The 14,858-nt window shown below is 40.3% G+C and overlaps 1 protein-coding gene across 3 annotated transcripts in view; it reads left to right on the top strand.

Annotated features, from left to right (window-relative positions):
- The first annotated feature begins 1,204 nt into the window (after positions 1-1,204).
- Positions 1,205-14,858, top strand: part of asap2a (ArfGAP with SH3 domain, ankyrin repeat and PH domain 2a) — a 70,300-nt gene continuing 56,646 nt past the window's right edge. For 2 of the 3 annotated variants that reach the window (XR_015778653.1, XM_042500530.2), the window contains exon 1: positions 1,205-1,801. Coding sequence is in view for 2 of the 3 variants with exons in the window: in XM_042500530.2 (XP_042356464.1) it covers positions 1,676-1,801 (126 nt within the window). In the remaining variant the exon portion in view is untranslated. The remainder of the gene's footprint in view (positions 1,802-14,858) is intronic. The other variant, XM_042500531.2, reaches the window with a different exon arrangement.

Raw genomic sequence — 14,858 nt, 5'->3', positions numbered from 1 at the left:
TAGATGCCTGAAACATGGTCTGTGGTTAACACAAGCTGGAAAGACTTTCATGTTTCGTTTGACATCATGAAATACATCAGTAAATACCCCACTTGTAAATTTTGAAGCTTTATGTATCTTTAAAAAAGCGGTTGTTAACCTCAAAAATACTAAAAGTGGTAATCATCTGTGAAGATCATCTTGCTGAACAAAACATGTATGACAACGTTTGTTTACCACAGAATTTATTTTCTGAAATGATTGAACATCAGCTGGAAAAATCCAATCAGTCTTTTTTTTTTTTTTTTTTTACAAAGGAACCAGGGTCATCCTGACTATTTTATTGGCCTACAGAAAAATGTAATCCTTGGGGCAGTCTATTGACTTTTTCCCAACTCTATTTCAGAAAGTTAGTCTGTGTTAATTGATTTCACATGGAGTCTATAGTCTGTCTCTGGCTGTAATGACAATAAAGAATCCTTGATCCTCCTTGATCCTTGATTGTCAAGACTTTTCGGACTGTCAAATAATTTGTTCTGCTAAGGTATATATATATATATATATATATATATATATATATATATATATATATACACACACACACACACACACACACACACACACACACGCACACCATCATATAGATATATATATATAGATAGAGGCTACATGCTGAAGTGCTGACAAAAAAATGCTAGAATTCAATGATGTACAAAATATCCCACATTAGTAGCAATGTTTGTAAGTGTTATTGTGTTTTGGTATACTTTCCAGTATTTAGTAGCAGGGTTAATTATGTATTCTAAGTTTAAATAACATTTCACATAGCAGCTTTAATCCTCTTCTCATGTGGTGGTCAAATGATTATGTGTATGTTGATGAAACTTTTTTTTACAGTCTCTTTTTATTGTTGAAAAACACAACAGTAAAAAAGCATTTACAGTCAAATTGTTTAGAAACCTTTTTTTTGCTGTCCCAGCATGAACACATATACAAAACACAAACATATAAACAATCTAAACAAACCACACGCAAAACTTTGATCGCTATTGAAGCAATTGAAAGCTTAAATGCCACACATCTTTAAGAGGATTTGTAGTTTACGAGGAGCATATGAAGGCACCATGACTCCACGCCTTCCGTGATTCCTGATTGGCTCCCAAGTACCAGCTGTTGCTCCTGATTGGCTGTCGCGGGTCCATTGAATCCCCTCCTCTACCTTTGTCAATTTCTTGCGCTCCCGTTGAAACGCCTGGTTGTTGTTTCCCTGGACTACGAGGAAGAAGTTGTCCACCTCGCGCTGCCCGGAGCTGCCGGAGAAAACCGAGCGGGAGAGGATAACGGACTCTACCGAGGAAGCTTCACTTTTTCCCCCGTGAACAAGAGGAGAATCTGTGAAACTGGATGGAAAGAAAGCAGTGGGCGGAAATCCAGGAGGGAGATAAGCTGCCCACCATCATCACCTTGTAGCAGCGCGCGGTGCGACTCCTCGAGCCAGCGTGCAACACCGCTGCACTGGATTGTGTTTGGGAGCAAACAGGGGAATGACATAAATACACCCAGAGATGGTTCACTATCCGCGAGCACCTTCAGAGACACTTTAAACTTTTCTGCCTTAGAACTCTAACTGAAAGGGGATTACAGAAAGTGCTTCTTCCTCTTCTTCTTCTTCTTCTTATCAGCAAAGGGATTAATTATGCCGGACCAAATCACAGTTTCAGAGTTTGTGGCAGAGACGAATGAAGATTATAAATCGCCGACTGCCTCCAACTTCACCACCAGGATGTCCCACTGCAGGAACACAGTGACTGCCCTGGAGGAGGTGAGTGACTTTGCCTGGACTGACATTATAGTCTCCGTAAACACCTATAAAGTAGTCTCCATAAACACAAATCTGAGCCAAAAAGACCTGCATTACCCCTTAGTTTATTCTTCCATGATATATACTGTGTTTGGTCATTTTATGATTTTTAAAGATTTATGTCAGCTCATAGTAATAGGTCACCTCTATACATTTTGAAAAATAAATGGTCCTCCATTGCATCTTCCCATCCCTCATGCCCCATATTCTTATTCTAACCAGCCCAGCCATAGATCAATAACTTTACAAGCAATCAATATACAATTCAATTGCATCCTTTAGCCTGTGTATTTGGACTGCATACTATAGATCAGTGTTACCAAACTTGCGGCCCGCGGGCCAAATCCGGTGCACCCCCCCCCCCCATGTATACTCTAATTTAAAAGATAAAAATAAAGAGGTTCACACTATAAATTGTTTTTGTACTTTTGTTACAAATGAGGTACCAGAGTGATAAAACAGCGTCAAAGTAGAGCTTTTATATAAAAAAAAAAAAAGTGTCAGTGGAGGATCCTCCACACGCCTGGATAGAGGTCCTAGTTTTTCCCTAATATCATAAAATCGTATAAACACCCTTAAATCTTCAAGAAATCAAGAATTGTCCTAAAATCCTAGAATCTTCCTAAAACTCAGAAATGTCCTAAATTCTGAGAAACATCCTAAAATCCTAGAAATGTCCAAAATTCTAAGAGCATGCATTGGACTGTTGTGACTGTCCCCTAGCCTCTTTTGCAAAAGTGGCCCCCAAGCAAGGTAAGTTGAGTATCAGTAGACAGTAAAAAAACAAAAAAATCTCAATGTGAGGCTTTCATTTTAGGGACTGTTAGTTATTTATGGGGGTGTTGCAAAAAGGGGGAAGCAGTTCAAATATTTTTGTAAGCACTGGGGAGGGGGTGTGTTTTTTGATTTGGCTCAGGCGAGGCACTTTCAACTTTAAATGGTAATATCTTGTATTTATTGTAAACACCCTCAGAACCCTAAACCCTGCAATGGGTTTGAAAGACATGTTTTCTGTAAAATTCCCCCAAAATCACAAAGTCAAACTCCAGCCACCCCCCTACTCTGCAATTAGTGTGCAATTATACAGTAGTTTTCATTTTGTCTTCTTAATGATTTAAGTAGCCAGCAAGAGCAAGTGTAGTCAAGAGCCTCAATCTGGATTAGAATAACTCTCAAAAAAAGAGCCTTTTAATGGGGAAAAAGGCAGAAACTATAGGAAGAGCAACAGAGGAGGGTTCCCTCTTCCAGGACACACACACATGCAATACATGTCCAAGCACAGCGTAGACTGGGATTAAAGTCATCATAAACACTAATCTGATCTAACAAGAATTCTACATTTTCTTTGGGTGATATTTAATTTATGTCTGATCATTTTTAATTTTAAAGATTTATGTCAGCCTTGAGTTGTAGGTCGCCTCTATAAAATCAGAATTAGAAATTGCTCTCAATTGCACCTCTATCCATCCTTCATGCCCCATATTCCTATTATCCCCATATACCATCCCAGCTTAACCCATCATTAAGGTTTTTATTATAGTTTTGGATCCATAGTGTGCAATTGTACAGTAGTTTTCAGCGAGGGGTTGCATTTGTCTGTCCGTCCCAGAGGCCCCACCATACGATATCATCACCGTCATGATACTATCACGATTATTGTGTGTTTAAACATGTTGCGATATGCTGAGTTGCAATAAAATACGTAGGAATATATTGAAATTGATGACCTTTTTTAAACTACAAAATATGTTCCCAAAGAAATCCATTGTCAACTTTTTTTTATCGATGTGATGCTTATTTGTCTGTGCATCTCACTATAATCATTTTTTTATTGCTGCAAAATACATCTAGAGGACTGAAAAAGCTTGATTTTATTATTCTAGTAGGCTACCAAAAGTTTAAGTTGTACCCTATTTTTAATATTAATAGTATATGAAATAAAAAAAAAAACAATACTTGGGGTCTGTGTGTTAAAACAATATTGTCATACAAAAATATTTTTTTATTTTTATATATATATTTTTTTTTAAATTGTAGCTGGCAAGAGCTTATCCTATTTTGAATCAGGTAATCGGCTAAAATAAGACTCTTTAAAAGGGAAAAAAGGAAGAAACCTCTGGAAGCTCAATGTCCGTTGCACAGTGTCGACAAAAACAGGAGAAACATTGAAAATAGGAATGACGGTGTAAGGTAAATAGTCTGCAAACATTTTTAGTGCCGGGGGTAAAAGCTGTATATAGACCATTTTTCAGTTGTCATGTATTTTGGCTAAATGTTCACTCCCGCAGTGATAGAAGGAGAAGCGATACTCTTCTCCCCATGTTTGCAGCTGTACTGCACTGTATGTGCACAGAGAACACTTTGTATTTGCTGCAGGTCATCAGGAGGAAGGACACTTCCGCTTTGTTCCCTGACAGCCCTCCACCGCCTCCCTCCCTCCCTTGTTATAGCTTCCCTACTTTGTGTGCTGTATGGTGGAGCCTCGCCCTGCCTGATGGTAAAAATAGAATTTCCCACATGAGCCGCTCGGTGCGTTATGTGTGTTAGTGTGTCTCGGCTCTGTTAGTTCGGGTACGCTTTCTGCAGTTAGGTGTCTGTGTGATAAAATGAAAGTTTCCTCCTGGTTTCGTAGTGGAAACGTTTAAACTGTCATCTGAATGGAATCCTGAGACCTTTTTACTGTAAAGATTCAAATGCATGATTTGTGCAGAGAGATTAGTCACTGGCGTCTTATGTCAGCTTTAATACTTTACCTGTGTTTGTGGAGGGCTCAGCCAGGCAGCCAGACACACACCTGCTCAGCCTGACAGGTGTTTGACTCGGACGTCAGACACCTTGCTACGCACCGTTTCATTCAAACTGGCTGCTGCTGGTGGTTTAAAATAGCAATTAATCTGCTGTTGGGAAGGATTTCAGCACTACTTAGAGTGGAATGTGCTTTTCTGTAGAAGTAAGCAAATACGTGTGTGGATTTCACTCTTTTAAAATAGTAGGTCAGCAGTAATTGCTGGTTTGTGAGGTTGGGTTGAGAGACAAATTCAGCAACTTTGTTTTGGTGACGACGAGCTGCAGTCGAAGCTGCTGAATTGTCGTTGCAGAGATGTGGAGTAGCGTGTTGGTGTTTCACGTTGACCTCAGGCTCAGAAGCACAAGGGCTTATTGTTGGCACAACAAGACCTCGCTCACTTTGGTCTGTTTGACCAATTAAACACTGCAGTGGACGGGGAACACTTCCACGTATTGTCTGACGGCCTGCCTGGAATCTCAAACACACGCACACAAACAAAAGCGCATTTACATATGTGTACACACGGGCATCCACAAGTAGCTGGTACTTTATAAAGCTGACTAAACATCAAAAGGGTGACTCTTTCACCCTTGAGTATAATGAAACTGTATGTTCACGGAGACTAAACGAGAACAAAAATATCAGATTTAGCTGTTTTCAGCGTTGTGCTGAGTTTCAAACATTGTGCTGATTCTGACCTTCTCTAGAAAAGCAGTTTGTTGCGCTTGTACCCTTGAACTGACAGGTGAGGACGAGCTGATTCGAGCAGCACAGCGTACTGTGATGCTACAGTGGACTGGTGTATAATTTTAGAGGAGAGCTTGATTTTTGAATAGGCGCCTTTGAGTTTTGATTCATTGTTTTTATTTATTTATTTATTTATTTATTTATTTTATTCGATAGGGACAATACAAATGAACATAGTACAACTTCAGCCTGTTACAAACAAGCTGTGGTAAGTGATGTTTCACATAGAGAGATTATAGCTATTTCTATTTTCCAACTAAAAGAAGATATCAAGGTTACATACAAGGTAACATGTATACAATAACAGTTAAAGTAAAAAGAAGACAAAGAGGTAATTATTTACATCAAAATCACATAGAATTACAACATACAGTTAAAATATCAAGGTTACATACACTTACAACACACAACTTTAAGATATAAAATAGTTAAAAATGCTCACATCTCCGATTTTGCTTCAGCCAACCTTTAACAAAGCTGCTATCCTCAAACAGAGATGAAACGTGGACTGTGGAGGTCTGGTAAACTCACTTCTTTCTAACTCCATACCCTCAGCTGTATTTTTTAATTTTCAAACTTGTCGTCTTCAGCCTGAACTAACATATGAATCAGACTTGGTGCAGCTGCACTGTTATACCTTTTTCACAGATGCAGTGGCACTGCCCAAGGCCAGTAAACAGACTTTAATGTGTAAAATCAGTTCCACTTTAAGCAAAGCCTTACATTAGCTCACTCTTAAAATCACTAACACATCTGCTCTGTTTTGACACAAGTTTACTTTTTGTGTGGGTGTAACGTGTTGACAAGGGAGATTAATTTGTTAGTGGAGGGGTGTGATTAATGTGTAATTCTGCTGTGCCAGACGGCTTAAGTACAGCTTTCTTGGTACAAATTACATATGGTAGAAGCTCTGCTCGTCCATCCTGTTATGAGGACAGAAATAAACCATTTACATACCAGTGTGTACCTTGTGTGTGTGGCCAGGTAATCCACACACAGTATTAAAAATCACCATTACAGGCAGATATGTCAGATTCTAAAACCTTTGTGGTGTATATCAACAACATTGTAGATATAAACACAAATCCAAGTGCTGCACGTTTTGTCAGTCCCGTCTAGTGCACTTTTAATTTTGACTGTATAAAATAGATTGCTCTGTATTTTCAAAAGGAGCTTTTGCTTGTTTAAAATAGCCGATGCACTTACAGCCTCAACTTCTTAAAAGACCTTTAAAACTGACCTCTGGGTCTGGTTGCTTACAGGAAGCCTTTAAACACATTAACAGCAGACGAGACTCAAACGCTAAGAGGTTTCACGTAAATGGGTGCCCAAATGTTGGGTAATTACTTCTTTCTAAACTTAATTGCATCTGACACAACCTTAATTAGGCTAGTAGTTTTAAACTGCTGGCTATTAAGAGGGCATTCAGAAAGCTTGTGTGTGTGTGTGTGTGTGTGTTTGTGTGTGTGTGTGTTGATAAAACCACAGCAATAAAAACCAGTTTATCCAGTAATAGGATGTCGGGCTTTGCGTCATGACCCCCCCCCCCCTGCGCTCCTGTGAAGCACGGCTCCTCTTCCTCCACACTTGTGCTGACTTTACTCTGGCAGGAACGGAGTCCGTACTTGACAGAAATAAGAGCTCTGAGATCTGGTTTCTCCTTCAAAGTTTCATTCAAAATTGTCTGAATGGCAAGTAGAGACTTCTCTAGTACACTGGGAATGCTTAGTCTAATCCTGACAATAATAACTTTTTACTAGATACTTTGTATTTCAAATTCTGGTCTGTCTGGCTTTGTAAATGGAGATTTTTTTTGGTCACTCTTACTTAAGTCTTTTATGAGACTTTATGTGACATGAGCCATTGTTTTTGTTTTAAAATGCTGCATCTTGTAGAATTTAGTCTTTATCTTTTCTACTTAATAGTTTGACATTAAAATGTGGAAAACACAATGCAGAATTGTAATATAAACACAATTATTCTCTATATTTAAAAAGTTTACATCCGTGGATCAGCTAAATTTCTGTTGCTCACGTCACAAACTCTGAGCTGCTCTCCTCCTGGCGAACTGTCAGTTAAATGCTCACCCAGTTAGCACAAGCTAAAACAGCAGGAACGGCTAACATCTAACACCGAGCTGTTAAACAGTCCCCAACAAATTAACTCTGACACCGCAATGGCTCGACTTTATTGCAAAACCCATTTATAATGTTAGCCATGTGATGCAAACAGTTAGCCCTGTCACTGCATGTGCAGCCGACAGACTCTCACAACTGTCCCCCAGCAAAAAGCTCACACTCCTGCAGCAGCAACTATAACAATGCAGTCTGTAGTGTAGTAAAGACGAGTGCGTAGTTACACAGTTGCTCATCATGCTAAGATGCCACCAAAAAGTTCAAAAGTATGGCCGTACTACACCGCTCCACTCACAGTATAGGTATTTAATGAAGTACTCTATTGGTATCGGTGTCATCTTTAGGGGAACTGGTATTGCTAATGGCATTGTAATTTTTTCTAAATAACACCCAGCTCTAGATAAACCACTGTAACACAAAGCCAATTTGTGTACTAAACTTTCTGTGTTAAAAACGTGACCTCACAAGTTCCATTTTAAGGAGGCATCGGCCCTTGAGGGCTGAGGTGACCTCTGTGTTTATATTGATCTCGATAAAAATGCCCTGCGCTTTTGTCTCGCCCAAGAAAAACTCATGGGGATGTCTGCAGGATGTCTGTCTGAGGCCAGAAACTGGCACACACACGATTGTCTTGGGTCTATTTTTGCATCTGTGACTGTTTTATGCCCCAGTTACTGAATCCTGCCCGGCAGGGAGAGACTCCTCCTAAAATGATGCAATCAATAGCGCTGTCTCCTTGAACAAATCTAAAGTGCATCCCATTCCAGCCTAGGTATGAATACATTTGTGTGATATCACTGTGTTGCACTTAAAGCTCTCTGAGCAGTTGTGGCAGGCGTTAAAAGCTTTAATGGTGTATTCATTCAGTTATTGGGATCACTGTGTATTATAACAACAGCCCTCAAGCTGAATACGGTGAGTATAGTACGGATCTGACTCATACTGTAGACTGCAGATGAGTATGAGGGCTTGTGGCTGCAAAACAACCATCACTACTTGACATTCAAGAAGAGCTTTCGTGTTGTCAGCAGTGGGCCTTTGATCAGGCTGTCAGCTGCATATCGTTGCTCAGACAGAGACATAATATTTCATGACATTGCAGCTGTATCGTAACTTACAGTTGCCTGACAGGTGGAGTGCAAGGTTGTTATGCAGTCTTGGACATACCTTTTTATTGATGCATAAATCTAAATATCCCCAAGTTGTTTTGGACCCTCTTGACCCATAAATAAAGTTATGCACATGATGTCCTCAGCATGCCTTCGCCCTGTATATTTACTTAATGTTTATTTTGACAGGGATAAGTACATAGCATCAACTAATACCGCATACCACAGCTTTCATAAACGAGTTTGAAACACTTGTCCCTAGATGAGCTTTTGTAAAAATACACACAGCTCAACAGCAAAACATACAAACAGCACAAAACAAAACAAAGTGCCATTAAAATCGTCATGACAGGCAGTTTAAAACAACAGTATGAAATGATTGCATTCATGTCACCCATTGAGTTCCCTTTCACAGATTCTTTCTCACCAAGAAAGACGTTTCTCCAAAGAGTGCGTAGGAGAAATGGCTTTGTAGAACAAATTACATTACATTACAAACACCTGTTTAATATATGCTGATATATATTAGTATATATGCTCTATATATGTAAAAGTCATGTAAAATATGTAGAAATAGATAGATAGATATACTTTATTGATCTCAAAACTGAGAAATTGGGGAATGTGGGAATTGGGGAGTGTGAGCCCTGATAGAAGCAGTTTGGATTGGGTGCCTGGCATGAGCCCGAAAAACCATCCACAATTCTGCACAAATCGCAGACCTTGGATAGAAAACAGAGCTGCTGCATGGTCACTTACATAGTGCCAGAAATCCACCCATCCAGTAGGCCTCTCCCTCTGTCCCATATCCCTTTGTCCAGTTTATTCATTTTTCACCCATGAATAACGGTTATTTATAGCCCAGTCAGCTTTTCATGGGTCATTACTGGTGTTGGAGGGGGGCTGAGGGTGACGCAGTCCTGAAGGCTAGCATCATTAGTCTTCCATCTGGCTATTATTTCATCCAACAGAGGTCCATCACACTGGCATGCCAGCTATGCACTCGTATGGCATGCTGCCTTGCTGCTTGATTTTGATGAGCGGTTATTAGTGAGTACCTCTGGGAATGGAGATGGTATTCGCAGCATCTACGAGCAACTGTTGGCACAAGCTGTGCAGGCCACACCAGCCTCCAGTCCAGTTCTCACGGGCTTTTCAAACTTGCCTGATGTAGGTAATGGGGCTTGTAAAGTCGTAAGTGGATTCTCAATGAACTTGGGTGTCGAGTGCCTGCTGTGAGCGTCGTTAATCTCACATCTCTTTATAGCACCTCTAAGATTAATCTCAGGCCACCGGTTGTTTTGGGTGCATGCTTTAACTTGACATTAACCCTTCTTTTAACACAAGATGATATCTCACTTAATTTCCAGCCGACTACACTGCTCTGTCTTTGCGTAACAGGTTGTTGCAGAAAAAAAAAACACCTGCTTTACTGCTTTGTGCTGAAACATTTAAAGTGCAATGATTTATGGCTGATGCGTTATCATCCGAAGACAAGTGTGCTCTCGTAAGTCTTCTCCATGTGTCAGTCTGCCAGCTTGTGTTGATGCTGTAGTCGTTCCCGGGCCAAGCCAAGGCCCGGCTGCCTTCTGCCCTGATTCCTCCCCCCATTCCAGGCGAGGTTGGCGGGAATGGCTGTGGCCTGGCTGGGGACAACAGCTGCCCCCCTGCAACAGGTGGCCAGGAGGAAAGTTTTAACAAGACTCCCAGACAGTAGGATTATGGATGCAGGGACAATCCACATTTAATAGCTTTAGAGACACACGGACGGATCTACAAGCTCTACGCACATGGCCTAAATGTGCAGTCTGGCCCAAGTGAGCAGTCCAAACCCCCAGACACCCTGGCCAGTCTTCAGTATACCACCTAAGAAGCTTAATGCTTCCTATAATTGAAATGGGATTTCTGGCAGGATCACTTCAGTTCTGTCTCCTCTCTTCACCCTCACTCTGCATCCGCTGTCCCTGCTGTCCCTCGACTTCGCCGTACTGTAGTTAATGCAGCAGAGTAGGCCAAGCACATTGAAGCAAAGCCAACTACATACATTCTTCCAAATCCTGAGTGCGAATTCTTAGGTTTTCGGTAAGAAATCCTCACCAGTTTTTCTGTTTAGTGGTTCCAGGTGCATCTGTGTTTTTCTATGATTAACAAAGTTATAGTGTCATTGTTTTTGTGTCGGCATGTCTGTGATGGTTCATTTTGGTCTGCATGACATAAATGTCATCGTCCGCTTGTGTTTGGTGAGGGGCTGCACAGACGCCAACGTGCAGTCCAAAATTTGTGAACATGCGGACTGGACTCATAGCAAATGTGAAAATTGTATATACTTCAGTTACATATATAGTCTCTTGATCCAGTCTTTAGCCCAGTTGGTGGTGTATGCACCTCTATCTGATTTTTCCCTTTTTCTATCATTGTGTCCCTTCTCTAAATTTGAACATTTGTGTGGATCTGTGAAATATATATAATTAATACGTGGCAGCAGATGTTTTATGTGTGGCGGCCACCACAAAAAAATTAATGTGTGGGAAACCCTTTGGAGAAGAATAACACGTTTGATGCTTGTTTTGAAGGGAGGTTGTGTGAGGAGATTTGCTTTGGACACATTTATATATCACAACTTCAAAGGATTACAAAGATAGATTCTAACATAACTATAAAATTCAGCCCATTGTAACAGACTTGGAAGATATTCTTCCGAAGGCAACCCTGTCAATTGTCAAAACCAGGAAAAATTTCAAAAATAAATTTCAAGTAATTAAAGCTGCATAATTAAAAGGCATAATTAAGAGGTCATCTTACCACCTGCCTGGCAGAAATATTCATTTAAGGTCGATGCCGATATTTCATTTTAAGCAGTTGTCTGCTGATACCGATGACATGCAGATATCATCAGGGCTGTACCCGGCTCAGAATTATGTCAGTCGATTTAGCAAACTCTGGGGACCAAAACGTCACTAGAAGTACACTACACAGAAAAAAACAATGTCTTGAAGCAACCTCAGTTGACTGAGGGTCTTGGACTCATGATTAAAATCTCAGATTTTCAAGGGCAATCTTAATATCATTACGTATCCCTAATACTTGCTTTCAGATTCAGTGGTGGGTCACCCTAACCTTGGTTATAGCAAACCCTCTTTTCATCCTCTGTGTGGGACCTCTGTGTTTCTGGGATCTTTGTTTGATATGAGATGTCTCTCCGGTCTCTATTGCCGGGTAGAGCGGGGTCTGTGTTATCACCCAGAAACAGTCTCTGAGTCGGCCCTCATTATGATGCAGCAGCCCTCCCTGTGGATCTGCCAGGAGCGAAGGTCACGGCCCTGTCCCAGTTGATTCAAAGCCATGATCCCTCTCATCCCCAGATGGGCTTTGACTGTTTTGATGGGATATGATCTGACTCACTCTTGTACGCCCTCTTTTCTCACTGAGAGTGGATGGAGGTCTGTGTGGTTGTGAGGAGAGCTGTTGGAGGCAAAATGATGATGAAACTCTCAGTCCAGCGTTGTGTATGGGTACAAGGCGAGAACGGCTGCTCTCTGTCCGACACAGAGGTTATGGGGTCGAACACTCGGGGCACTGGGAGTAAATGGGAACTTAAAGCTCATCTCATCCATCAGAGTGTCCTGGCCCAGATTGTCTGAGGCGGCTGCGGTTGACAGCCATTGTTCCCTGTCAGGCCCTGCCTCTTCATTAATGAACTCCGCCATTGATTTGTAGTCCTGGCCACTCGGCCCTGCTATGGGCCAGGATGAGGTGGGAGGGGTGAATCCTCACAGTTGTGTTGTCCTGCTGTCACTTTCACTCAGGGAGCAGACTTCTTCTTCTCTGTTGGGGAAATGTTTTGAACTCCTGCAAGGCTCTCAACAGGGAGCTTTAGACCCGACTCAGCTGGGACCAAACTAGATCAGTTGTATACTGCTGCAAGAAGGCAAAATGCTCACTATGATTTTAAGTTAGTGTGTGTTTTACTGCATGTGATTATTTATTTAATATTCCAAGTGATCTAATAATCCCAGATCCCATCTTTAGAGTAGAGAGGTAAATCTAGCAACTCACGTGCCTGTTTAGACAAGTGTTAAAAATATAGGAAAATAATGTATAATGGTGAATACAAACTTAAATAAGAGACCAGAGTAAAAATATTATTAAAAACTATTGTTCTCTGGGTGGAAATTGTGGTTCCTCACGGTTTCTCTGATGCCAGCATAAAGACTTATCGCAAGTAGGCATAAGTACAAGCACAAGTACATAGTATAGTATGTATAGCATGCTGAAAATGTAAGTGTGTAAATATACAAATGTAAGAAATACGGTAATAGACAATCAGTGCACATATTAGTTCTAATGAATATTTAAATAATGATATGGACAATGTGCTGAGTTTGTAAAGTGTGTGAAATATAAAATTGTGCCTTATGGAATGCAATGCAATGTAGGAAATTAGTATGCAAGGTAAAAATATAAATATATGCAAAGCTACAAGAATTGACAACAAAGATATGCTTAAGCAAGAAAAACAATAAGAATATATACAATATGTGTAACATGTTAAATATAGCCTACAATACAATATAATACAAATATAGCCTAAATGACACCAAAACACATTTGAGACTCTCAGCGTAGTTTTTAATTACAAGACTAATTTGGTAGAAACATTTAACTGCCAATGTGGCTCAAAGTCCAACGAGATTTACCTGTCAAACAGAGAATCTTTCCTTATTTGGTGCTTGGCAGGTGTTCATTTCGGACAACGGCAGTGTCGATTGGGCAATTCCACAAAAATGGTTTAAAGGATTTGGGGCGGAACTCCAACTATGTATTTCGAGGCAAGTTTTAGAGCAAGGCAGATAAAACTGTGTCGTTTTTCAAAAGCAAAGAAAATGTCACGTAACAAACTTTGTTCTTTGTTGGTATTTGATAACCACAAATTAATGAAACAGTTTTCAATGAGGTAAGTAAAATTGACTTGGCAAGTAGGTCTCTGATCGTATTACGTGGCCGAAAAAAAAGAAAACAGAACATTACTTTTGAACCCTGGTTGGCAAGAGTTGTAGCTCTGAAAACACTTTAATGTCAGTTTATTTTACCTATAAAAATTTTGTCTGAAGAGACTGTTGGTGAAGTTCTCCTGAAGTCTTAGACCCTTCAGATTGTCTCTGTTTTATTCAGCAGCTGGGTTTACGTTTAGGGAAAGTCTTTTCACGTTGGGAGCTCCCAGCGGAGTTCAAAAGGACTTATTTGAAATGAAGTTTTTTTGTGAGATTGAAGTGAGCTTTCAAACCCACACACACAGTCATGCTTTCTGTAGCGTCTTACTGCAGCAGGAGAAAGCAGGTCATTTTCCCTCTGTCTCTCTCAGGCATCATCACAGCACTGTGCGGTAACTGTCGGGCACTTCGCCTCAGGCATTACTGCTTTGACACCACGAGGTCGACACATACGTCTGCGTGAAAAGAGCCAAAGAGAGGCTCCAAGGTGAAGTCAGAGGAGTTTTTCTTTTCTTTTTTTTTTTTTTCTCAAAGCGCAGCACATTTGGTCCTTATTTCCCGGCCCCTCCTTCCAACTTGTTTTTTATCAGTCTCCTGCTAGTTTACAAACTTCATTAAAGACTCCTGTCAACGTCAGGGAGACAATTTTAAGAGGTTTTAAACTTGGCGCCTTCAGGTCTCCACTGTGATTTTTATCCATTGTGTTTTAGGGCCTTACATGTGTAACCCTTCGTCCTTTTTAAAGTTTTTTTAAGGAGGTTGAAGAAATGCTATCTTTAAATCAGAATAATTACAATGAAGTAAATTTAAAACTTGATAACTTACAGGTTGGACCTAAAGCATGATTTATACTTGCATTGACTTGACGCCATACAAGGCTCTACATAGATGCATACCCTACACAGTAGTCCAACTGTAGCATGCTCTTGTGATGCAGACCTCTTTATTTTTGTAAATATGAAAATCATTTCCCCCAGTCAAAACAAAGTTTTTGTTTACTTTTATTTCACAGATAAGAAACAATACATTGGAAAGACAATAAAGCACCCACAAAAATATTCCTTTACCTCCTGCTAGCTGCTAGGTTAATTTATGCATTGTAAAATGTTTTAGGCTTATGCTAATAACGATAGCATGTTGCATTTTTTGGGAAAACGTGTCTGGTAAAAGACAACAGTTTTGTCGGTGAACCTTGTGAGATATAATGGAGCCAAATTTTGCAACTATACCTTTTATAAATGTTGCTGC

The sequence above is a fragment of the Plectropomus leopardus genome, chromosome 14 (assembly GCF_026936395.1).
Source record: "Plectropomus leopardus strain MGB_pleo_1.0 chromosome 14, ASM2693639v1, whole genome shotgun sequence".
Classification (NCBI taxonomy): Eukaryota; Metazoa; Chordata; class Actinopteri; order Perciformes; family Serranidae; genus Plectropomus; species Plectropomus leopardus.
Note: the sequence above shows the minus strand (reverse complement) of the source record. Positions and strands in the feature narration are given on the sequence as shown.